This window comes from Stylophora pistillata, chromosome 12, assembly GCF_964205215.1.
Source record: "Stylophora pistillata chromosome 12, jaStyPist1.2, whole genome shotgun sequence".
Taxonomy (NCBI): Eukaryota; Metazoa; Cnidaria; class Anthozoa; order Scleractinia; family Pocilloporidae; genus Stylophora; species Stylophora pistillata.
This window is the reverse complement of record NC_142530.1, coordinates 11,087,501-11,112,553: the sequence shown is the minus strand read 5'-3', so window position 1 is coordinate 11,112,553 and position 25,053 is coordinate 11,087,501. Positions and strand designations below refer to the sequence as shown.

Genomic DNA, 25,053 nt, shown 5'->3' with positions numbered 1-25,053 from the left:
AAATCCAATAAAATGGAATGTAGCTAAACATTCCCGTTTAGAGACACCTCACAGTCTCGCAAAACAGCTCGACACACAGAAAAGTATCCTAATCACTTCTCCCAATATGCTTTGGCGCTCTGAACTTGGCTTGCTTTCGATAGTAGCGGATTTTAACGGACAACCTTAAAGCACGTCCGCACTACTTGCCGCCATTATTGTTCTTAATTATTATTATTATTATCATTATTATTTTATCGCAGTATACACTTCTAAATGCTTCAGATTACAAATAAAATTAATATAGGGCGCCAAAGGTGCCCTATCTCAATTTTATTTGTAATCTGAATACCATTCTATTTTATTTGTAATCTGAATACTATTCCATTTTATTTGTAATCTGTATACCATTCTAAAATGGTAAACCCATAGACCCTAAAATGGAGATAAATGTTTAAAACCTATACTTAAAACTGACGTCGTTGGAAGAACTTAGTCCGATAGGACCTTGAAAGTTCTGGCAATATTAAGGGAGCTAGAGACTACAGCTTTCTGCATGTTCCTTAGCACTGAATGACATCGGCCACTTCCAACCAGTTTGGCGTATGCTTTCCTTGACCCTTCACGAGCTCCCTTCAAGTGCGTCTATTATGCTATGCTGCTCAATCTTGTACTCTGGATATCTCCTTCTTAATTCGTACCGCAGCGGGGCGTACTTGTTCGTCTTCTCTGCACATTTGATCTCTCTATTACTGACCCATGGACAGCTCGTTTCAAGTAACACTACTTTCTTCCTCTCCTTTTCTATAACCGTACAGTCTATGCTGTTGTTTCTCACCTCCACGTGTTCTGCATATAGTGGTATGTCCCAGAATGCCTTTCCTCTCTTGTTCTCGTAAAGTGGCTTCGGCATGTTCTGAGAGTACCACGGTGGTACTGTTGTCACTAAGTCTAGATCTTTCAAGAGTTCGTAGAAAATTTACTTAAGTGCTGCATTATGCCGAATAATGTATTTAGAATGGGCTAGCACTCCACAACCTGCTAGCACGTGCGCTTGCGTTTCAGCGGTCTTACCACACATGCGGCACTTCACATCCTCACTCGTGTGAGTCCCTCTCCTTTTCTGGTGATAGACTTTCGTTGGTAGGAGTTGCTGGTATAGCTCCAGCAGTCCCGCTATGGTGTGAGTCGGCGCAGTCTTTCACTCGCTCATCTAAGAACACCATTCACCTCCAACTTCTTGATCCTCCCATCTCTCAGTTAACAAAGGTCCTTGCCATCCCTCTGCTCTCAGTTCCTCAACATCCCTTTCCTTGGCAACAGTCTTCAACCACATCCCAATCTTCTTCCCAGGTACTTTCAAATCGTTTGTTAGACATGTGACTAATGGTTGGGGATGCACCAGAGACAAGTTGAGCCCAAACTCAGATGTATATTTCTTGGCATCCTTCACCCTTGATCGCTGGCCCATCTCCTCTGATCTCTCCTGAAATCGCCTTACTACCTCCACAGCGGGATCTTCATTAGTAGAGAGTCTTACTGCAGCCTTAATCTTAGCTTGCTTGTACTCTCGTTCAACACTGTTCAGCCCACGGCCCCCAAGCCCCCTCGGTAGATATACTAGGGCTGTAGACCCAAGAGGGTGCTTTCCCCCATTCTCAACGATAACCTCTCTTGCTTCTCTGTCCAGCCTCTTGAGTTCCGCTATGGGCCAGCACTGGGTGGCATCAAGTAGCTTAGCACCGGCATCGCAAACTGATTTGAAGCCTGCACCTTGTTGTAGTCTGAGAGTGGGCTAGTCCATATCAAAAATAGACGTTGTAAATAATTCTTGCCTGCGATCACGAGACTGAGATTATCATCCTGTTTAATGCTTTCCGTAACTCCAAGGAACTTGTAATGAGACCCCTCACCCAAACTCTTGATAACCACCCTCTCGCTGTCCCCAACACTCACTGGCTTTTCTGATTCCAATGTCCCTCTTTCCACATGGGCCACTGAGCACTTTCTTTTGTTCCACTCAAGTCCTATGTCCTTCATCGCTCCTCTCACAGCAACTATAACCCTCCTTAGCTTCTCTCTTGACGCTGCAAAGATCTTTAAATCATCTATATACAAAAGATGAGTTACCACCTGTCCGATCGGCTTAGATAATCTGTAGCCTTCAGTCACTTTCAACATCCACGAAACCGGGTTCATACATAACATGAAGAGCCTGGGGCAAAGGGCGTCATCCTGCGGTAGTCCCCTCCTAAACGTTATCACCTCCGATGTCTCCATGCCTTGGGCTGTGCGCACTAATATTCTGGTGTTCCAGCTGGCACTAAGCTTGTGAATGACCTTGCAAAGTCATCGTAAACATCTCCCTTAACCATCCATGATCCACACTGTCATAGGCTTGTTATTGTTATCATTATCATTATTATTATTATTATTATTTGAAAATAGATGGTTAGTTACAGACCACCACTTCTTGCATATGATTTAATTTTCTAAAAATTTCCCTGTCCACATGTTTCTTACGAGTCGATAAGTTTTTGAATTTCCAGTGAGGATAACTAATCTCGTTTCGATCCTTTCAGCTAAGTATCTAACTTGTCTTTTAATTTAACAATCGTCATCAATTCCTTTTAGGCTTTGGCTCAAGGTTAAGTTTTTTATTTACAGGTTATGATTATTATTTATTATTGGATGTTTGGGACATCCTTGGCATGGTGCCTGTAGCACTTGCTGGATACTTCCAAAATAAAGTTCCCTTTTCTTTTGGGCTACTCAAGCTTGAGCATGCTCATCCTCATAGACCCAGGGGCTGTGAGTCGATTTCAAGTTACGGCGGAAGAGCCCCTGGGGACATTGTCTTACAAGACTAATTCCAAGCGATCGCAGTCGTTCTGGCATCTGATTGGTGCCAGAAAATCTTTGTGTTTTTCTGCCCAATCAGAGTGAAGTGTGCTTTCGTGTGTTTTAACACGGAGATAGACAAGAAGCTTAGTTGCTCGCCATGTTTGCTTGGGCCGTGGCCGCGAGGTGCGGAGGAGCTCTGCTCGAGGTGAAAAGTTTCAGTCTCACCGAGCACACAATGTAAGAGAAATCGATCAGATTGTCCGCAAAATTCTGACCAGAAATTATACTGAATACTTTCGCAGGTATCACAAGAGCAAGAGAACGTGTTTGAAAGTTTGCGAGGTTCGTATAAAACATAATGGTTGCAGGCGTTAATATGTCGCTTTAAACGTTAAACGAGATGAAAGCTGAAATTTTTCTAGACTTTTTGTCTAATTTGCTGTTACTGAAACTTTGCCATTCCCGTGAAGTTATTTTGTCGCACTGGCCACGCAGGTATGTTGAGCAACTGGCGCTTACGCTTACTTAGCTTTCTGTGCGCGCCAAAATCTAACCTTCGCTTCGTATCAAAGTCTTTCACAATATGGTCCAAGGTTGCAGAGGACGTTAAGTTCGTGGACGACCTCCAGCAATCGCTTAGAGAAAGCTTAGCTGTGTTTTCGGTTAGCGAATTAAAATCTGAACAAAAAGTATTATCGAGAACATCGTGGGAAGGAGAGATGCCATCGGACAGTAGCCGATGGGGTTTAGAAAGAGTTTAATCTTTCAACTGCGGCCTAGAGTGTTCAAATTCTTGAGCTCAAAAGGCCACGGATTCTCTTCTAGTCCCTTGGTCATTGTCATTTCACCTCTTCTGTCGATTGTTGAAGACCAAGTTAAATACCTTAGATCATTGGGAATCGATGCTGCTTTCATTGGGGAAAACAAAACCAAAAGACCAAGAAATATTGGATGGAAAGGGTGGGTTTGCTTTACACGGTAATTGTCAGCTTAGTACAGGGTCATCTACCCACTTCTAATTAACAAAAGTTTCCACGCTTAGCTTTTCTTTTTTTTTCAACATAGGTTGTATTTCATTTGTGCATACCTTGACAAATGTTCTTCTAGTAGAAACTGGAAAACAGCAACAATTCGATTTTCTTGTTTGGGTACTCTTCCCACGGGAAGTTTTTATCGATGCCTCTTTGTTACAATTACGTTTCCAGGATGTTTCAATTCTAATGCGACAAGTGTCCCAAACTGCACGCGGAAGACCATCGTCTGGTAAAACCTTTTGATTGAAAACTTCTTCAAATATTTTCATGAACTCGCCATTAAGATTTCTTTTTCTCTTAATGGTGATAAAAACAGAACAGCATACTCGACAACGATTTGAAACATTTTCACCCGGATTATTCATTGTCGTAAAAAAACACACTGAACCTTGCCTAAACAACTAGCCCTAGGAGATTAGATTTTGGCGCGCACAGAAAGATGTAAGCGCCAGTTGCTCGACATACCTGCGTGGCCCGTGCGACGAAACAACTTCACGGGATTGGCAAAGTTTCGGTACCAGTAAATTGTACAAAATATCTAGAAAGATTTCAGCTTACATCTTATCTATCGTTTAAAGCGGCATATTAACGCCTGCAACCATTATGTTTTAAACGAACCTCGCAAACTTTTAAACACGTTCTCTTGTGATACCTGCGAAATTATTCAGTATAATTTCCGGTAAGATTTTTGCGGACAATCTGATCGATTTCTCTTACATTGTGTGCTGAGACTGAAACCTTTCACCTCGAGCAAAGCTCCGTCGCACGGGCCAATCAAACATGGCGAGCAACTGAGCTTCTTGCATATGTGTTAAGACACACGAAAGGACTCTAAAGCATACTTCACTCTTATTGGGCAGAAAAACACAAAGATTTTCTGGCACCAATCAGATGCCAGAACGACTGCGACCGTTTGGAACTAGTCTTGTAAGACAATGTCCCCAGGGGCTCTTCCGCCGTAGCTTGAAATCGACTCACAGCCCCTGGGTCTCTGAGGATAGAGCATGCTAGGTGTACATGAGAAGAGCCTGGGTATGAGACGAACAATTTAACAAAACAAGTGAACGAAAAAATCTTATAAATAATTCTTGATATTGTATTACAGGAATCTTCTTTGAAAGTTCAATAAGAGGAAAAGAAAAGAAGAAAAAAGGAAAAAATTGCTGTTAGGCCCGGACGGGGATCGAACCCGCGATCTTCGGTTGACTGTAGTGATGTACGAGACCGACGCCTTACCACTTGGCCACCGAGCCACAACCGTTAGTGATGGGGAAGAAATACTATAAATTCAAGTAGCCAAGAATAGCGGACCCATTTCTCTTTCTTTTTCATTTACAATTGGTTTTTCTAAACATTTATTTTGATTAAACTGTAAAATTTTACTCATCGTATATCCGCAAGTTACGGGAACTTTTCTTTGTTGGTTTTTATACATAATTTTGGGACTTCCATCCAAAAGCCTGTGCACATCAACCCTAGCCCATAGGTTGCTTTGATATACTCTGTGGTGTTTGGAATATTATTTTTCCTTTAATACTAAAAAAAAAAGAGCCCTAGTAACGATTGCCTCAGAAGCAGAGAGCGATGGCAAGATGTCCATCTCTCTTTCAAAAAGGATACTTTGTGAAAGCCTTATATGCTATATCTTTCCAAAGCCTTGTTGCTGACCATAATTTTGTAGGCGCCTAGAAGTCGATTGCAACTGAGACAGTGAGATACTTACTGAATGTTTTCGTTTGAACACTGACTCTTCGTGTGATGGTTTGTGAAGTTTTTATGTTTAAGAAAGGTCCTTGGCATCAGTAGTTTCGCATGATCGCGTGCTGCCATTCTTCCACCTCAATTGTTTGTGTAAGGGACTGCTAAGAATGGAAGCTCTTCAGGTTTGTAACACATCAGCTGATTTAAGATTTCGAAACAATAATTATGAACAAAATCGAAAATTTGTCGATTTCATATTTGGGTGAATTTTGCCATGAATGCAGATTCTGAGTCATACTGATAACAATTTTAATCAGGCCTTGGCACACAAATCTGGGTTTTCAATGTTAACTCAGGTAGTGTTGAAATGTCTTGAACTTTATAGCTACATTAATTTAACAATGAGCACTTTGGTCCAATAAAATGCGAGGGTTCGAAACGTCAGCTTTGCGAAATAACTTGTCGCGGTTTGTTTGCCTTTATTGACTTCTATTTTATAATAAACCAAGTGTTTCACCGAGCCGCCATTCGAGTATGGTTCATTTCCCACTAAAAAGTAGTAACAGCACTGGCACTAATCATGACTCGTGCATCCTTTGGGGCAGCGTATAGTTTATTTTAACCAGTTTGTTGGTGACAAGGATTTCACAGAAATTCCAAGTCATCCAGTTTTGGAAGCAGAAAGTTAATCAAATATTCTAATGTTTACTTGCTGCAGAGTTGTTTGAACAGAACTGATGTGCATGGTTAGTTGAAATACCAGTATTTAAGATTTTGGTCTAATCTGCGAGAAAATTTCTTTGTTACATTTAGCTCCACATCCACAAGGTGGGCTGGATTGTATTGGTTTTTGGTTTGTTTCTTACAACTTTTGGAGTGTGGTGGACATGCTTTCTTCTGTTATATGCCTTGCTGTTTGTTTTTGGGTAAGTATAGTTGTTATTAATTTTGTCGAATGATTCTGACCTACCTTTGTACTCCAAGAATGTGACAATTGGAGTGGATGTGAGACAACCAGTTTATCAATCCTGTGGGAATTAAAAATTTGTTTCCCAGTGGACAGATTTACATGTAGGTTACTGTATTTGGCATTGCACTGATGTGTGTTAGTTGGTGTATCCAACATAGTCCACATTATATAGACCACATTTAAAAAGGTTCACAATGCATTACTTGTTGACAATTTTTGAGTTCTAATCCCTGGGTTTCAATAAGTTCCCAATTCTTTCAGCTTGTGAACACTGGTTGTAAGCACATGCTGATTTTGTTGCTCACATAGACTATGATGAAACAGTTGGTACCAAAGCCTTCAAGAGAAATAATGTTTTATACAAAACGAAATAGTTTTTATTATCTTTCACTTGCTTAAAATACTTGGTGTGATGACGTATGTTCTGGAATTTGTTTTACAACATTTGAGAAGGTTAAATGCTGTTTTCTTGGCTTGTTGATAGATTTGTGATGGTCCTCGGCTACTGGGGCTATTTAATGTCACAAGAGATGAGGAAAAGCACCTTGGAAGGAGACTTTGGTCCCATGTCAAAGGGACTTGGAAAAGTAATCCATGAAATCCAGCTGAGTAGAATTGCACTCAAAATGGACAAGCGGCTGACTGGTTCCAACATCATTGATGAACCATTACAAGAGGTATAAGGTCATATTCTATAAACTACTATATTCGTTTCGTCAGATATGGAATGGTAGGCAGAAACAGCACATTTAGTCATTAAAATGGTACTTTAGGGGTTAAGGAAACTTATAAAACAAGAAAATAGAAACAGAATATTGCTGAATGCTTTCTAAAATATTAAGGTGGAACGGGCTGTTTCAATTGATTTCCCACAGAAAGTTTTTTGTGCAAATGAAATGGAACATGGTCATTATAGTCTACATAAAAATGAACTCTTCATTGCAATGTAACCAAAAATGTCTTGAAAACAATTATAGGTATGTTTAGCCTATGTTTAGCCATTCCCTCCCTTCCATTTCTCATTTAGGAGTAGGATATGGCTACATTTAGGCTAAGGGCCATTACAGTTAATCTTGGAATTTAATTTGGTTCCCCAGATCTAATTTTTCATCATTCAAGAGTTACATATTTTTTAATCATTCGCAAAGTTCTATATTTCTTGCTTTTTAATGGGGTGGTTCTGTTTCTCTAACTATTTTATTGTCTTGAGATACTTAATTACAATGACAAATTTTATGATTTTGAATACCAGAATCACTATGAGGATTTCAAATTCATATTTAAAAAACTATTTCTTTTACAACAATTAGAGTGCTTTCCAATCTTAAGTTAAATAATGGTGAGAAAATATTATGAGTGATTGGCAGCAAATTAATGCTGATGACAGTTGTAGATTATACTCAAAATTCCAAGGTCACCATACTTTCAGTACTAGTCTCTGGCCCTTTAATTTTTGTTAAAAAGTGTTGGTGTGCATTAAGGTGTTACTGGAGACTAACTTGACCCATTTGGAATGCTTTTATTTTAAAACTGTATTGCATGTTGTTTTCAAAATACATGCAATACAGAGAAGTTTCGTTTCAAAGAACGACAGTTGGGGAAAAATAGGGATACGATCTTGGTCTAGTGTATGGTGTTTGAGGTTCATGCAGTATTTTCTTTGGATACAGCCATGCATCACTGGCTAACACAAGAGGGTGACTGAAGGAAGGAAAGTAGACATGGGTTCTGTGACAAATTCTGCCAAAGTATTGCCCCTTTTCACAAATTAATTAGTGCAGCTACCTCATGTCATGCTATTGCAACAGCATCATAGTGTATGGTGTTTGAGGTTCATGCAGTATTTTCTTTGGATACAGCCATGCATCACTGGCTAACACAAGAGGGTGACTGAAGGAAGGAAAGTAGACATGGGTTCTGTGACAAATTCTGCCAAAGTATTGCCCCTTTTCACAAATTAATTAGTGCAGCTACATCATGTCATGCTATTGCAACAGCATCATCTTGGGCAGGAGTTATTCTTTTGATCTGAAACTTTGCAAACCAAAACTACTTTTGATGAGGAAAATGTATAGGGGAGTCCCCCACACTGTCTGCCACAAATTGACTGAATGAGAAGGTATTGGATTTCAACCTTTTTTTTCATCTTCTGATGATAAAATTGTCAAAATAAAATTTTATTTGGTGGACATTGGTGAAAATCTTTGTTATTGTTATCTTTGTGCATTTTCAGTAGTGTAAATTGGTTTAGATTTAGAGATTCACTTATGAAAATAATTTTTTCTTCTCCAGATTATATGTAGGATGTATGAAGTCATTGCACCAAATCTGTGATGAGACATTATATTCCCAAAATTCTTGAAATTCACCAAATTAGCCTCCACTACCATAATGATTATAAAAGAACAAAAGTTGCAAAGGTGAAACAATAAATCTGAATTAATCATGTACAAACCTGAAGAGCAGTTTTACTTTATTTCTTGAGAAAGTAAATTAGAAAGTGCCTTTTAGATTTTTTCTGTTCATAATGATGAGCTTGGTTGTGTCAGGGATTTGACCCTAACAGGAAGAGTATGATATATAAAGGGAGAGTACAACATGTTTTTGCATGCTTAGTTGTTTTTGGCTCAAACGGTAGGGTTTGACTGTTAACATAAGCTGTGTTACATCCATGATTGTATACTTGTCAGCTTTCTCTGAGCCACTAAATAGACACTCATGACCAGTAGTTGCTGGAGATTTGCAGGTTACCCTTATGACACTCAAATCTCAACTGAGGACAATTTTTTTATATTTCATTCTTATTTCCACTTACAGGTTTTACAGCTCTTCTTTCGTGATTATGTGCATGATTGGTATTACAACAGCATTAGTACAGATGAAGGCTTCCTGTATGACCTTAGGCAGACCCTGCAGAGAGCACTGGTAGCTTTTGCAAACAGGTGTGTGTGTGTGTGTGCGTGCGTGTGTGCGTGTGTGCGTGCATGTGTGTGTATGTGTGCGTGTGTGTGTGTGTGTGTGCGTGTGTGCATGCGTGCATGCATGCATGTGTGTGGGATAAGATTAACACAAAGGTTTAGGGCTAAGAATAGTTATCAGAGAAACAAAATTTCTGATAAGTCAGATCTCATGTCTGTTCAATCAATTTTTGTTGTGAAGAATTGTGGTCTGAAAAGTTGTTAAGTCAAATTTAATTATTCATAATTTGTATTATCCTCACTTAATCCACAAGTCAAGGCAAATTCTTTCATAGTGTTTGAATCCGACATCTTTGAATGGCTAGTGGTTTTTCAAAAGCTTTAATTTTTCTCAAGTGTTGATGGAGTGGGCAATGAGTTTGATCATGAAAGATTGGATTTTTATCAATTTAAACTCTTTATTGTATTATTGATGGAAATGTCTCTTCTCTCCCTCCATTTAACTTTGAAAAGGTCAAGGCTTTTTAGATGTCAGTCAGTTAGATATTTTTCAAAATTATATTTTCAGGTCCAAAGATGTTGAATGGGTCAATTTCTTAACAACACGATTTGTTGATGACATCACAAATCATTTGAAAATATATCGCAAGACAAAACAGAGATTAGAAAAAGGTAAATTTGTGAATTAATATTGATGTGTTGTGATCATTTATTACCTTATAAACAGATTGTACACTAACCTTTTTTATATATGAACATTTCTGTTGGACAGACACAATGTCAAAACATTACCTTATAATTGTTACTTTTTTATCCTTGTATCCCATATCAAACTACATGATATTTCTTAGAGATTTTTTCCTTCATCCTTTTGGGAAAATCATCTATACTGGTCATCATTCATTAGAAAAGGACCTTTGAAATAAGATTTTTTTAGTGCCACACTGTCCACTCATCACATCAGTTTGATTCCATTTGTAAACATTCTTGGGTTCATTCTCATGTAAATGAGTATCATGCCAATTTCATCTGGTATGAACCAGTTTTGATGATTTCTTATACTACAGAACTTGCATCAAGTAACACAGAATTAATATTGAGTGCAATAAACCAGATTGTATCAGTGGTAAAGGATATTCAGTTTATCATCCTTACTTTTTAAGCATGCAGGGTACAATGTGCAAGGGTTCCTTGTGGAGGACTCATGCAAGTTGGATTTATTATAACAGTTATTAAATGGAGTCGTTTTGATTCTTTTCTTTCTTAGCTGATGATAATACTTCACTTGATATAGAAACAGCATTCTTTGAAGTTGAATATGAAATGGAAGGAGAAATATGTAGAGAGCAAATCTGTTTGTCAGAGGGAAAAGAAAAAGGTACTGCTGTGTGGTATCATAAAACACTGCCTTTTCTATAGTCAGTCGAGCAAATTATCCCACTGGATCTTTTAACAAGATTTCCTTATTCATATGTCTGGCTCACTGCTATCACCCCACAGTTGCTATGCAATGCCATGTAAGTTACCAACTCTTGTCAACCCTTGGAAAAGGAACCCCCAAAGTAACAGAAGAGCCATGGTATTGTTGGCAAAATATTGTAAGCAATAGATGATCACTAAATATAACCATACAATAAGGTCTTGTTTGTATGAGTACAGGGCAAAAGATGGAAAAGGGTAAATGGACAACATTTCAAAGAGGAAAGCTCAGTTACTTCAGCTGTAATGACCCATTGTACAGACCATTTAAACTCTCAAATTAATTGAACAGTTCAGAATGGTTTTCTCAACAGCAATAAATTTGCATTATCATTTCATGGACAAACTGTTTCTTTCAGACTACCTCTCAGACATCAGTGAAATGCTGCTTTATCTGCTGTTGCCCCCTGAAGACTTTCACAACAAGCCATTCAGATACTTTTTCAGGGTGAGAAAATTTAATTCTTACTGAAGGCCTTGGAGTGTTATGGGCTACAATTTGTTTGGTTGTCAGGGAAGGAAGAAGAAAATATTTTTGATTTTTGGTTATCAAATGGCAACTTTTAAAAAATGTGGCACCTGGAGTGTCAAGTTAGGCTTTATATAAGCCATAGGAAAAGCTAGCACAATATTGATCTTTCTAGAGGATGCCTAGAAAAATGAGTTAAGTGCATTGTGTAGTGTACTTGTTAATGTTACAGTAGTTGTTACTCATCCTAGATTCACTGTTGGCCTCCACTTTCAGCTTCAGCATCAGCATCTTAAATGTAGCAAGCTTTACTTTTTCACATGCATTTTTGTGGGATAAACATACAGCAACAACAGAGAGCTTTGTCTTGGTTCAGGAAATAAGTGATTTTAATTCAGAATGATACACGTTTGGACACCTAGCATTCAAAACCTTGAAAAACAACATTGGGATAGTCCAACCATGTGGACTAGGGCAGAAATGTGCATTGAAGTTTAGAAACAGGAATGCATTTTAGGAGAATTGTTTTTCACAGAAACACTGAAAAAGTCAAATGACCATCTGATATGAGTTAAAAATAGATTTAAATATACCTAATTTTTGTATAATAATTATACACATGCATAGTACATAAGCAGGATGGGTGTCATATATGAACTTCATAATGGGATTTGTGCACCACAGAATCTCTGTATCAAGCATTAGAGGGCAGAATCCAAATTCCTCACGGGGAATTTTTTCTTTGTTCCATGCTTGTGACAAGACAAAAAACATTTTCTTGATATACAGCTTGATACACTATCAAAGTGTGTAGCACTTGTGAAGCATAAATTATTTCTGCAGGTTACACTATGACAGCTGGGATAAGTACTCAGTAGAAACAATAAGAGTATCAACAGCTATAATAGCAGCAGCATCTAAAGTTTGTTCAGGCCCACAATCTCAAAATGAATCACAAGCCTTAACTACATGCTTTTACATGTACTTTTGTTGCAAAATTTAATTCTTTTAATCTTCTCCCATTAGGAAATGATTGCCACTTGTGTGCTATTTCCAACAGTGTCAATGATTTGTGACCCAGACTACATAAACCAGACATTAGCTTGGCTGGTTAGTTGAAATACACAATACACATACAGTTCTGACATGTAGACAAATCAACCTGCATCAAATTATCTACTGTAAGAAAGAACAGCAGCTTTTAATTTCAAGAAACTGTGAATATGAAGTAAAGTACTACTTGGTACTTGGCCAGTAAATGATATCAAGTCACCAGTCTGGTGAAGTGATCTTCACTGATAGACTGTAAAATAACCCTGTGTTTAACCCAATGTAACACAGATTGACTCATAGGTTGATAGTTACCCCTCTCTTTGCTTAGTACAACTTACACTGATTGGTAACATCAAGTCACCTTCTTTTTGTGTAGTGCAAAGACTCTACATTTACTAAAGAAGCATTCATGACAGTGATCAGGTGAGGTTGTGAAGACCTTCATGGGAATATTGGAAGCTTTCTTAAAGTTGTTGTGTATAATAACAAAGTTATCCACCACCACATTTTTAAACTATTGAATTCTGTATAAAAAGCCTGTTATAAGCCCTCTGACATCATGTTTTGTGTGATATGGCTCATTATTTGGCTGGATAGAATACAAATTGTTGTTATAGTACATCTTTCCAAATGTCATTTGCTGCTTTTTGTGCTATTTTGCTTCTAAAAAATTAACAGAATGTACTTTATCAGACATATAAACAACCAGTTTAATTCATGCTGTCAGAGTTTGCCTTTAAGGGAAGGTATCACTGCTGTAGAAGATGTTGAGGGAACCAAAGATAAAGTTGACTTGGAGATTGCCAAGTTAAGAGCACATGATTCAGAGACATCAGGTATCCAGAAAACATGGTTAAATGAAATTTTGGTTCTTATTGTGCTTAGTAATAATTTTTGTTAGTTGAATATGGTCATTCTAACAAGGATATTAACAACAACAATTTTGTTCCAGATTTGTCACTGCTTGTGGATAATTTTTATAAAATTATAATTAATCTACAGATGCAGCTGATGCTGCAGTGAGACAACAATTAAGCAGCCTTATCTTTGTTAAGAATATTTGTGAAGCAAAAATTAGGACTTTAAAGTATGGTATTGGAGAACTACCTTTACTGCCTTTGGTAAGTAAAACAGGAAATGTATCATTAATTTGCTATTACTGCCATTGGTGCTTGTAGTAATGTATAATTTTGAGTGGTTCAAGATATCTAACCAAGCTCAAGTCTCTTTTGGAGCAAAAAAGATAAATTAATCATGAAATAGCAAGACAATCATCAATTAAAACAAAATTATTGGAGAAAAGCTTTGAGAATTGTCGCAGTGCCTAGAGGTCTGTCTTCTGGAATTTGATTCTATGCATAAATATCTGAAGCATGACCCTTTCAGTTGATGCACCAAGGCTAAGGGATTAAGATTGTTGTTGCTAGGTTTTTTTAAGAGGTGGGAATATCCCTTTTATGTATAATTCATAGGATATTAAACTTTCAAGAAATTGTATTGGGGAAAATTAAAGATTTAACATTAATTTTGTGTTGATACGAGGAGAGTTTTGTTTGATGTTTGTTTGGCAATCTACATTTGGCTGTGACCCTGTATGTATTTTGGGGGCAAATTATACTAAGTGTTAGAATTTGTATGTTTTAATGATTGCAAGACAGGTTAAGTTGGAACTCAAATCATGGATAATGGCTGTAAGTGCATTAAAGCACAAACTTGTGAGTGTTAAGTAACTTACCGGTGTTATTCATGCCTTGTAATTGAAAGCAAGACAACATAAAAAAGGGGTTTTTTAGTTTGAAGTTGTTCCAGTTACTATACAAACCAAAACAGGAACAGCTCCAAAGTATAACATATTTCAGAAGAAAGAGACTGCAGTACAGTTTCCGACATGTTTTTTTAACTTGCAATTGTTTTGATTGTCATAAATGGCCATGATCATCTTATGTATTGGTTATTCAACAGGATCAGCTTGACGAATTAAGCAAACTTCTGTCACCCAATCAGTCTCTGCCCAATCTTCCACTTCAAGTTATTTTGGATAACAATACAGCCTTGTCTTACTTTATAGGTATGTGTAACATGTTAAAATAGTAGTCAAAACAAAAACAATGCCATGCTATTTAATCCCTATTATAATTTAACATGTAAATTAATTGTGTTAATTATCAAAGTTAATTGTGCAACCTTGCTAATATTCCCCTTACAAGTGCATGCTGATGACCTGTGTAGTTGTATGTATGCATTGATCATGAATGGTCACAGGGTGAATCTGTTGTTGAACAATATTAAAAATGTTTGAGAATAACTGGTTTATGTGTTAGCTGTGCTTTCATCAAGATACGAAGCATGTGATAAGGTTTTGAGAACACTAAACTAGTGAGACTGGCATCCAGGTGCTTCTTTTATTTCTCTGCTCCCAAGGTGTCTAATAAATGTTCCAACATAGATGGCAGGGTAATGGCAACAGGAGTTGCAAAAGACAGAGCCAGACATTTGGCAGGTAGAGGCCTCTTGGCACTGACATTTTCACCTGCATAACCTGCATGTAAATTCCACCTGCTGTTTCCTTCTGGCTGAGCACCTTCACTAACTGTTTGAATCAACAATTTCCATTGGTTACAATGTATATATGAAGTTCATATATTTTGAACTGCAGTCTGATTTTTGCTATTGCATAAATAGCGCTCTCTACTGCAAGGATCGTGCATCATACGTAAATTTCCATAGGGTAAACAAACCTTTCTTTGGATTCAATGAACTTGTTTTTTCCACTTATGAAAGGCACTTCCAAAATGTTTGGCACATTTTTTAGATGTACTGGTAAACACAACACTCCCCTGTTGAGCTTTATTGTCAGTGTTTAGTTGTTTTACAAATCACTGCAAGTACTATGATGTGGTCACTTTGGATGTTGATTGTGATGTCTCCACTGCATGCTGCTAGTCTTCTTCAGGCGATGAGATTATTTGGGTATGCATCAACTTTATACTGTTGTGCTCAGGTGTGATTGGATGGAATTGCATGGCTGTGATTGGTGCATCTTTTGGATCTGGTTCCCTCTGTGGTCCACTGGTACATGGCTCTCCTGCTGTTGTGTTTTTTGATTGTTGGCATCCAGGCTTCTGGAATTGTTTGAGGTTATTTGAAGGAGGTAGTGTTCCTACTATTGCCCCCTTCATGTAAAGCCTGTTATTATTATTATTAGTATTGCTATTATTGTTTATCATCATTGTTATTATTATTAATTTTATTATTATTATTATTTATGACTGAACATAATTGTCAATTCTGTTTGATTGGGTTCCCCTTTTTCTTGTAGAGTTTATGAACAGTATCAATGGACAAGTGTATCTTTACTTTTGGCTGGCAGTCGAGGTAAACCTTTTGTTTTTTTGTCTTTTTTTTGCTTTTTGTTTTGTTTTTGTTTGTTTTTTTTTCAGTCATAAGTCATATTTTGAACCTCCCTCTCCACACTAGCCAGGGTTTAAGTTCCAAAGCTGATAATTTGGAGTTTATTTAGTATTTTATATTTTTACAGTATCATTCTCTTTGGGCTAAGGTTGCATGGATTAATATTTATTGGATAAGACAAGTTTATTTTTTTTCATGTTGCAGAGTTATCGTGTAACTGCTGAGCAGCAGCTGTCACTGTGTTTGGAACAGCAGCTCGTCAGGGAGAGTGATAGTGGAGACAAAGTATGGCATAAGGATTGTTTTAAGGTTACATAAGGGCAACCCTTAAGGTGGTACTGGAAACTAACTCTACCTTTTCTGGATGCTTTTATTTTCTCAAATAGTGTGGATTAACATTTAAGTAACATATTATTTGCAAAATGTCATGAATTGGACATGTGCAGTTTTAAAAATCATGCAATAGAAGTTTGGTTTTGAATGAGGAATCTTGCAGCAAAGTAGAGATACAATCCTGGTCCAATAGTGTTTGTGGTTCATCCGCTATTTCCTTTGGTTGTCATTTCTGATACATACAGTACATTTCATAAGCAGCCATTCAATAACAAAGTACAAAGCACTTTCTTACCATGAATGCAACTGAGGAAAGAGCTCTACAGTAGCTGAATACTTATATTTTCCTAGCAACAAAAACATGAATGTTTTTTCATTAGCCTTTTTTATTCCAAAAATTTTTTATGGTGTTTCTAATTTTCAGGACATGTCACAACCAAAAACTATCAAATATAAACTAAGTATTCCATTCAGTCATGCCACATGATATTGAAAGTGTGGAAAGTAAAATTCTTGACTAAGAGCCAATTCCACCTGTTTCATTCAGATTTCTAGCAGCATTGTTGCCATTCTTGTCCTCCAATGGACTATTAAGCCTGTGTTTTTTTGAAGTGACACAAGCATAATCACAAGCATAACAACTCATATTTTACTATGAAATCAGCCTTGACACAAGCACAAGGGCAGGCACAAGCCAAAGGAAAAATCTGATCCTTTTGCTTGCATTGAGGTCATTTTTATTTTTGTTGCTAGAGAAAACCAGGTCTTTAATCAGTGTGCTATCAATGAATGAAGTGGATATACAAAGTGACGACATTTATATTTTTGATCAAAAAATATTATTGTTTCTTTTTTTCATCATGTGACACATTGGTGAAAAATGCTTTGCATTGTTTGCAAAATCTCCATTAGCATCTCCATTATAAAAGTTTAAAGTTTCTTGCAACAGTGACAGATTCCTCTCAACTTGGCCACCACAGCAATCCCAAGGCTGTGCTCCAAGGAAAATTGAAGTGAGCCAATTAAGTGCTTTGAAACTGTGAAAACCAGGGTGCCCAACATACACTATTTATGAAAAAACTAACATTCCTGAGTCACCCAAGAGCATAAGTAGGGCGCCAGGGGCCACTGGGCACTGCTAGACCACAACGTTGAACCCCCTTAAACTCTTTACATTCCATGAATTCAACAACTGTCAGCACAGATCTATTATTTTTTCAGAATCCATGAGAATTCTGTAAATTATTCTAAAAAGTTAGGCTTTTTGGCTAAATTCCTTAACCGCTTCAATGTTACAAAACAAAGCCAGAAACAGCCAAATTAGCCTCATGCAGATACCACCTTAAATTACTTCCTGTGGATTACTCCTTCAACTCCAGCATAATGCAAAGATGGGCGGGCAGGCAGGCATACAAGATTAATTTTTTTTAGATGGTTGGGTTGGGATGGGAGATGCAGATAGGAATCATTACATTTTGGTCTCTTTCTTCAGCAGGAGCATAGTATGCAGGCTGAAGATTTGGAAGTGCTTAGATTGGCAGCTCAAAATATTTTTGATGAGTACTTGTCAGAAACGGTTAGTGGTCATTTGAAAATGATCTTGGATTTATGTTGTATTGAGGCCATAAAGAGGGTACCACAATTTTGTATGCACGGCAAGTCTCATGGTTTTTACCCCAAAATAAATGTTATTGTAGCTACCCATTGCCAAAACATCAGAATTTTTGTCGATTCACATAGAATAACAAAGCAAGCTAGCAATATTCTCCTCAGGTTTTGAAGCATAAGTCAAACTATGCCAGTAGATGTTCTTATTTGTGTACTTATAGGCCAGCCCCAGAGTTGCATTAGCAAAGGAGTTACCAAATAAAATTTTCAAGCATATTGCACAGGAGGAACCATCGCCAAGTTGCTTTGATGAGTGCCAGGCACAGGTGAAAATTTAGCAAGAGAAACCCAGCTGTTCAAAACACGCTTGCTGATAGTCAGGGTTAAAATATGTTTGTGGCCATGGCAACAAGGCAGTGCTCTGTGTTGTTTAATGACATGTTACTACTGAAAGTGGAATTTATCATCATAATCATCACATGTCAATTGAGTACAGGTACACACCGTGTTCCTTCCATTGGTTAAAGGGAATTGACTGGATGAAAGGACACCCTGAATAACTCACAGTCATCTCAATTTACTGACATCCAGTTATGTTGTTTCACCCTGAGTGCAATCCTTCCAATGAAGAATGAAATCGTAACTATAGTGTCCTATACTGGGCCAGAGCTGCAGGAGTATTTCTGTTTGTTCTAATTACTGTATTTCTTAAATGGGGCAGGTTTATGAAATCCTTGGAGGAGAATCATATTATGGGTCTTTCCTGAAAAGCAAAGCTTATGTGAGGTGTGTAGTGGCTGAGGTCAAATTAAGTACTACTGTAGTAACTTACAAAAATGCAGAAAATAAGGCAGATTGTTATTTAAATATTTAGGTTTGCTGTAGCATTGGGATAGATTAAAGCGTGACCTGTTGTGGGTTTGATAATAATACTTGTGTATGATAATTAACACGATTTGCTTGTAATATTAATAGTGAGAACTTTCTTTACATTGTAGATGTCTTCTTGATTTAGAAATACCTCTAGACAAACCAGGTACATTTGTAATAATATGCCAAATTTGTCACCCTCTTAAGGGTGTCCTCATGCTGGGCATGTTAAAAATGTTTATAATGTTATTATCACTTGATGACCATTAAGGACAAGTTGAATCAATTTTTTATGTTTCACAAAAAATCAGATTCCAAAACGAGTGACATTTTTAGAGACAATTACAACTATTATACAGTAGAATTTCTATGCAAAATCTGATTGGTCAAAAGCATTCAACCAATATTTATTGGCACTTGTAGTGGACATGTTTAATGCAATATCTGCAGCATGGCATTTACCGTGTCAAATTCAAAGTTTACTTAGTGTCCAACCCCTCCTCCGTGTAGTGTTCTCAAACTTGTGCAGACTCAGAGAGAAGTGTCTTCATTTGCAAATGGTATAATATATGTATAATAAAACAATCAAATGGTATAATATATGTATAATAAAACAATCAAATGGTATAATATATGTATAATAAAACAATCAAATGGTATAATATATGTATAATAAAACAATCAAATGGTATAATATATGTCTAATAAAACAATCAAATGGTATAATATATGTATAATAAAACAATCAAATGGTATAATATATGTATAATAAAACAATCAAATGGTATAATATATGTATAATAAAACAATCAAATGGTATAATATATGTATAATAAAACAATCAAATGGTATAATATATGTATAATAAAACAATTATTGGAGGGGGATGAGCACGATATCATGAATTGGTGTCTTTTGTGCCACAGACTGCCTGCTTAAAGCAGGTCCGCTTGATACATGGTAGCCATACTGTAATTGACATGATTATGGGAAGTGATGGATATGGCTAATTTGATGGCAATATATTTCTAGTCAGTAACTTCATTTTTTCCACTTTTTTAGATGACAATGTTGCGGATGATGGTAATTTTTTAATTTTGACCTTTAGTATCTCCTTCTAGAGATTGTATGTTATTACTAATAACACTTCTCTTTTGGTGCCTGAACATGTACTGCCACGATCTGCCAAGTTCTTATACTTCACTTTTTATGTTGCATTTCAGATGAGATCGCCGGCATTGACAGTGAATTTTCGCACCCTGAGGTATTACAGCCAAAATTTAAAATCTAGCAGTCTGGAGTAGTCAGTCCTTGATCGAAAAAGCAATTTTAGTTGCGGTTAAGATATCGATGTTGGCTTGTTAGCTCAATTGGTAGAGCACTGCACTAGTTTTGCAGAGGTCAGTGGTTCGAATCCTGTACAGGCCTGATTTTTTTCAGGTCTGATTTTCGCTATTGCATAAATAGCGTTCTCTACTGCGAGGATCGTGCATCATACGTATCTATAATCGCAGTTCAAAATGTATGAACTTCATATATACATTGTATATTGTTATTGTTGACGAGTAACCAATTGCACTACTTGTCAATGTCAACACATAGGAGAATTAATGAACACAACTATGGTTCTAGGAGTAAATTTGGAAATTATTATAGATGGTACACATTATTATAGTGTCTTTCTTTTGATCTTTTACATTTAAGATTTCACACGAGATTCTGTCAAACCCCTACTGACTATGGAATCGACAATTTCTCATATTTCCTTTACCAGGAGAGTACGTCGACCATAAAGCTATGGACCCCCGATGATGACATAAGACTGAATGCTACTATCACTCAGACTGGTACTTTCTGAATTAGTGTACACAGTTACTCAAAAAGCAACTTGCTTTTGTAGTGTTTTACTTTTTTTCAAAATACTAACTCAGAAAGAGCGATATCCTCTTGACTTTTAATTTACGGTTTTTTAATGATTTAAACTATGTTCGGGTTTCTAACCGATTACTGAATTAGCATTATTATTTCGTCCGAAATATTTGCAATTTTCTGTGCCAGAAAAAGCTCGCAATGTTACAATATTTCGTCCTTGTAGGTGCTTGTAAAGAAGATGGCAAAACATATGCCTTATACACCATCAACGTTTACCGCGCATCTTCAGAGGGAACAAAATCTTGGAAAGTTTTCAGACGTTACAGTGATTTTGATGATTTGCATTTGCATCTAAAGGAAAAGGTGAGGGGTTTGTTGTTGTAACTAGTAGTTAACCATTGTGATTGTTTTAGGGTAGAAGCGTGAAGATTGCAGTATTGACTCGTAATATCATGAACAACTTTCTCGTTATTTTCTCCATTTGAAACCAATAACAGAGAGCCGGTCAAATGTCATTCACTTTTGCTATGACATTTTTATTTTTCGATAGTTTATTGAAAACTTTCATAAATAGTTCATTTATCTATTTGTCTCTCTTATTGTTTCTTTATGATCTTGAGTTGGGGAGAGGCTTATTCAGGTACTGTTAGCGTTGCAGGGGGTGGGGGGATGAGACCAAACCTTCAATTCCAACATCATGTTGTGTCGGAGTTATTTTATTCACTCATTTCACCTGTACAGTTTGGCTCGATTTCCACTCTTCTTCTTCCTGGAAAACGAACATTTCACAACTTGGATAAAAAATTTCTTGAGAAAAGACGAATTGCATTAGACACGTATTTACAGGTGAGAGATCAGCATTCAGCAGTGGCGAATCCATATTTTTGATTAGGGGGGGGGGGGTCCAAACTTTGGTTCAGAAAGGACTGTTGGACTTTTGAGGCAAATTACTTCTCCCCCACACCCCCTCCCACCAGTGGCGGTTGCACGTTATAATTCCTTGGCCGCTTCAGTACCGTTTACTTGGATTCATTAAAAAGATCAGCCAGTTAAAAAGTGATATACGATCCTGTCGATGTAAGAATTTCAGTTTCAAAATTGTAAGCGTCAGGTCTGTTAGGGGGGGTCTGGACCCCCCGGACCCTACCCCTGGATCCGCCACTGTTCAGTTGTGATTTCTTTTTTACTTTTTTTGTTACTCTAAAAAAAACTACTGTGCAAACCAGAACTTGCATGTTTGGGAAATGGAGTTCAGTTCAGTAGGAAGTTTAAGCTTCGAGTAAGGAGAGTTGTCATCATAGCGATGGGGAAGAGCGAAACTTACTACAGTTAAAATTCAATTGGAATTCCGAAATATTCAATCCTCAACGAAGTTAGGGAGAAACAATTACGTTATCGACTCAGTGAAGCCGCGTGGTAGCATTTCAGCAAACTAGTAACTGCTCATAGAAACATACCTAGCCTTCTTCCGATGAGCTTTTCATGTTCATGAGTCTGGAAGTTTAACTTTTGAATCATTTCTTGCAGAATCTTTTGTCCACAGAAACTCTTGGCCAGCACTTGGGTCTGTTTGAAATTGCAAACAACTTTCTGATACCTGGACTATATGCTCGTGAGAAGGGACAGTTTGCAAGAAAGGTGTGTTTACAACCTTGCCCCATCATGATCAGGAGCACTCTACGCCACACATCTTGTTGCACAGTTTTTTCATATTTTTGTCAATAATATCAAACTTCAATCGTCAAATTTTTGAGAAAAATATGTTAAACAACTTTTTATATAGTGATTACAAGTGAAACTGTGGAGTATCATTTTGCGGGTGAACGATTAACCTTTGTTAAGTCTGAGTAATATACATCAGATTTATTTGCACGCACACGATTGACCTGAACGTGTCATTTAAAATTAAATTAGTTCAAAATTCAGTTTTACAGGGAGAAAGCTCGTCGATGTATTCCTTCGCCACCTTTATCACCCTTGTCTAATACTGACTTAAACGTTATTTACAACCGACCTTTTCATTTTCGTTCTCCCATATTAAAGGGGCATTGGTGGAGCTGGAAACAACTTTGTAGGTTTTAAGTCAAGATCTGCTGTTTTAAAAATTCCCCATTAACTTTTGTGTAAGTAGAAGGCTTAATATCTACTTCCCAGGGTTGCGGGAAGTCTATTCAGGTCGTTATGTGTTTAGGGTTGTGTTCTTTTAATGCTTTGTATTTTATTGTTTGTCACATGCAGGTTGATACCCTTGTGGCTCCCATTCGTCATGTATCCCATGCAATAAAGACTGTGCCAGACAGTTTGTCAGGAGGGGTACAAAAGATTTTCACCAAGGTACGGCTTATACATCTAGTCAGTTATCGGTTTTTTATTGATTACATAATAATCAAATCTACGATATCGTCCCTGCTGCATCTTCAAGAGACACTTGTGACTCGCAAGAATGTTTGACGTCTACGCTCGGGAAATTCTCCAAATAATAATTAATAAATTGTTAAATACATTCCTGAGATGTTGCTCAGGAGTTTTTATTAAACTATAGTCAAATGTAATGTTGATGCATCTTCAGAGAAGCGTTGTTGACCCTTTTGCCTTCACATTTTTCAGCCAGGGAATAGACGTGACTTAAAGGAAGATACAAGACAATTGTATGCAGAGATTGACCTGGAGGTGAAAACAAAGGCTTGTTTTTCTTTATTTTCGTGTAGAGAGATGTTTACGGTAGCGTTTTCATTTTCGGTCAATGATGTCAACCCAGGTCCTAAAGTTAATTCTTTCTCAGGACGCTGAAATGTTAATCACTAAGAGAAGTCCTTCAAGAGACTTGACAAATTTTCATTCTTTTTGAATGATTTTCTTTGGCATCTACAGCACTGAAACATTCTGTTCCACCGTCGATCACTGTTTTATACTTGTCCTTCAAAATGCTTCACTCATTTGAGACAAGTTATTACTCTGTCATGCCACAGTGGAATCACAGTATTCCATGCCTGACAAAAGGTGAAATGTGAGTAAATAACCGGTAAATAACATTTCTTACAGTGCTTCAAGTGCATGATAGACAAATATTTACAGTGTTTTTTGCTATTTTTTTCAGGAGGATGATAATATTCCTTTGAGAATCTTGTTATTACTCATGGACGAAATATTTGACCTGAGACAAAGGTAGGAATCTAGTTACAATTCTCCCTCCCGTTCGCACTCGTTAAAAGACCCAGGCTCTTGCAGTTAGGTGGAACAAAACATCCGCCTAAGTAAACGGTAGGTTCTCAGCGATCTGCGTACAACAGTCCAAGCGGCAAAGGATTCATGAAGATTGAGTGAAAAGACCTAGAGAAATACCGGCATCTTTGTGCTGTACTTTTTCCCTTCTTTGTGCTGATCCTTATCTTGGGATCAACTCTTATGTCAAATACATGTTTAGCTGAACTCATAAGTTAAAAATTTCTTTATTCAGAAATCTGTGGCTGAGGCGCCGTATCATTGTTTTCCTGAGGCAAATAATCCAAACAACTTATGGAGATAGAATAAATCGGTAACTTCTCAGACTTCTTGATTAATGCTCGATTGACTTGATAATTAATTTTGAAGCCTTAGGTATCCAGTCACCTGATCAAGGGAATAGGTATTCGTCTCGAACGGGTTGATCTATGTTGGCATTGATTACATCATGGTTGTTCACAAATGGCTGATATATTTAAGTAATAGTTTATTTTTCTAATTATTTTGGACAAGTGATGATGACTATAACGACAACTATACTCCACAAGTTAAACTAGCCGCTGTTGTTGATCCTGTGGTGAGAGAGAGTTTTATTCTTTTTCACAGGAAAATCGTCGACTATGTTAACTATATGACTTCTGCAGAACAGATAGCAGAATATGTCAAACTCTTCAGGTGAGTAACAGTTTGAATTCAAATACCAATTAATGAAAACATTACAAGGAAACATTCCGAGATATTAGCCAAGGGTGAAACACTCCATCAACTGGTGACATCGAAGTTAAATTAAGAATCAGTTAACGGTAGTAAGGATCAGGTCTGGTTGAAATGTATGCAGCTATCACCGCTCTAGCCACATTTTCACAGTTATCAAGAGTTGTAAAACCAATGAAACTAACTTTTGTAAACGAGGAAGGCGACGCAAAGTTGATGTTACGCATCTGTTTTTTTTATTGTTAAGAAAGAACGAAGGTTTAGTATTAATTTTTTTAATTATTTTTTCCTATTCATACCAACGCGCCGCTGTCCCTTTTGTAGTCGCTAACTATGGCCCTACTTTGATATGTTCCCCTTACTTCGTAAATGTGACAGTCTTCAACACAACTGGATGAATTTTGATTGATTTCGTGGCTTAGGTCGTTTTGAAAAATGCACCACTGTAACGGTCTCTGAACAACACCGGATAGACCGTTCTCCTTGGTCGGATTGTAATAATTTTGAAGCCGAAATTAAGAGATGATCCTAAATATCTTGCACAATAAAAAAGTTCGAAAGAGGCCTTAAACTGTT

At 37.2% G+C, this 25,053-nt stretch overlaps 1 protein-coding gene, 1 non-coding gene and 1 pseudogene across 4 annotated transcripts in view; 1 reads left to right on the top strand and 2 right to left on the bottom strand.

Annotated features, from left to right (window-relative positions):
• Positions 1 to 426: 426 nt before the first annotated feature.
• On the bottom strand, positions 427 to 2,160 carry LOC111331052 (uncharacterized; annotated as a pseudogene).
• A 2,865-nt stretch (positions 2,161 to 5,025) lies between these two features.
• Positions 5,026 to 5,110, bottom strand: Trnat-cgu (transfer RNA threonine (anticodon CGU)). Its single transcript is given in 2 exon segments — positions 5,026 to 5,061; positions 5,075 to 5,110. It is a non-coding gene; the product is annotated as a tRNA-Thr (tRNA).
• A 423-nt stretch (positions 5,111 to 5,533) lies between these two features.
• The window catches only part of LOC111331055 (sorting nexin-13-like), a 22,893-nt gene continuing 3,373 nt past the window's right edge, over positions 5,534 to 25,053 (top strand). Inside the window, exons 1-29 of one of the 3 annotated variants that reach the window (XM_088740310.1) lie at positions 5,534 to 5,740; positions 6,372 to 6,484; positions 7,013 to 7,205; positions 9,346 to 9,470; positions 10,015 to 10,118; positions 10,714 to 10,824; positions 11,285 to 11,373; positions 12,421 to 12,504; positions 12,824 to 12,870; positions 13,189 to 13,283; positions 13,450 to 13,568; positions 14,410 to 14,515; positions 15,767 to 15,822; positions 16,063 to 16,143; positions 17,687 to 17,767; positions 18,021 to 18,125; positions 18,521 to 18,585; positions 18,798 to 18,835; positions 19,732 to 19,752; positions 19,893 to 19,933; positions 20,444 to 20,516; positions 20,765 to 20,904; positions 21,283 to 21,387; positions 22,069 to 22,179; positions 22,780 to 22,875; positions 23,149 to 23,211; positions 23,639 to 23,706; positions 23,999 to 24,076; positions 24,370 to 24,438. In XM_088740310.1, the coding sequence (XP_088596436.1) occupies positions 5,726 to 5,740; positions 6,372 to 6,484; positions 7,013 to 7,205; positions 9,346 to 9,470; positions 10,015 to 10,118; positions 10,714 to 10,824; positions 11,285 to 11,373; positions 12,421 to 12,504; positions 12,824 to 12,870; positions 13,189 to 13,283; positions 13,450 to 13,568; positions 14,410 to 14,515; positions 15,767 to 15,822; positions 16,063 to 16,143; positions 17,687 to 17,767; positions 18,021 to 18,125; positions 18,521 to 18,585; positions 18,798 to 18,835; positions 19,732 to 19,752; positions 19,893 to 19,933; positions 20,444 to 20,516; positions 20,765 to 20,904; positions 21,283 to 21,387; positions 22,069 to 22,179; positions 22,780 to 22,875; positions 23,149 to 23,211; positions 23,639 to 23,706; positions 23,999 to 24,076; positions 24,370 to 24,438 (2,492 nt within the window). In that variant the 5' untranslated portion in view covers positions 5,534 to 5,725. Of the gene's footprint in view, positions 5,741 to 6,371; positions 6,485 to 7,012; positions 7,206 to 9,345; positions 9,471 to 10,014; positions 10,119 to 10,713; positions 10,825 to 11,284; positions 11,374 to 12,420; positions 12,505 to 12,823; positions 12,871 to 13,188; positions 13,284 to 13,449; positions 13,569 to 14,409; positions 14,516 to 15,766; positions 15,823 to 16,062; positions 16,144 to 17,683; positions 17,768 to 18,020; positions 18,126 to 18,520; positions 18,586 to 18,797; positions 18,836 to 19,731; positions 19,753 to 19,892; positions 19,934 to 20,443; positions 20,517 to 20,764; positions 20,905 to 21,282; positions 21,388 to 22,068; positions 22,180 to 22,779; positions 22,876 to 23,148; positions 23,212 to 23,638; positions 23,707 to 23,998; positions 24,077 to 24,369; positions 24,439 to 25,053 lie in introns of all 3 variants that reach the window. The other 2 variants (XM_022936082.2, XM_088740311.1) reach the window with 2 other exon arrangements.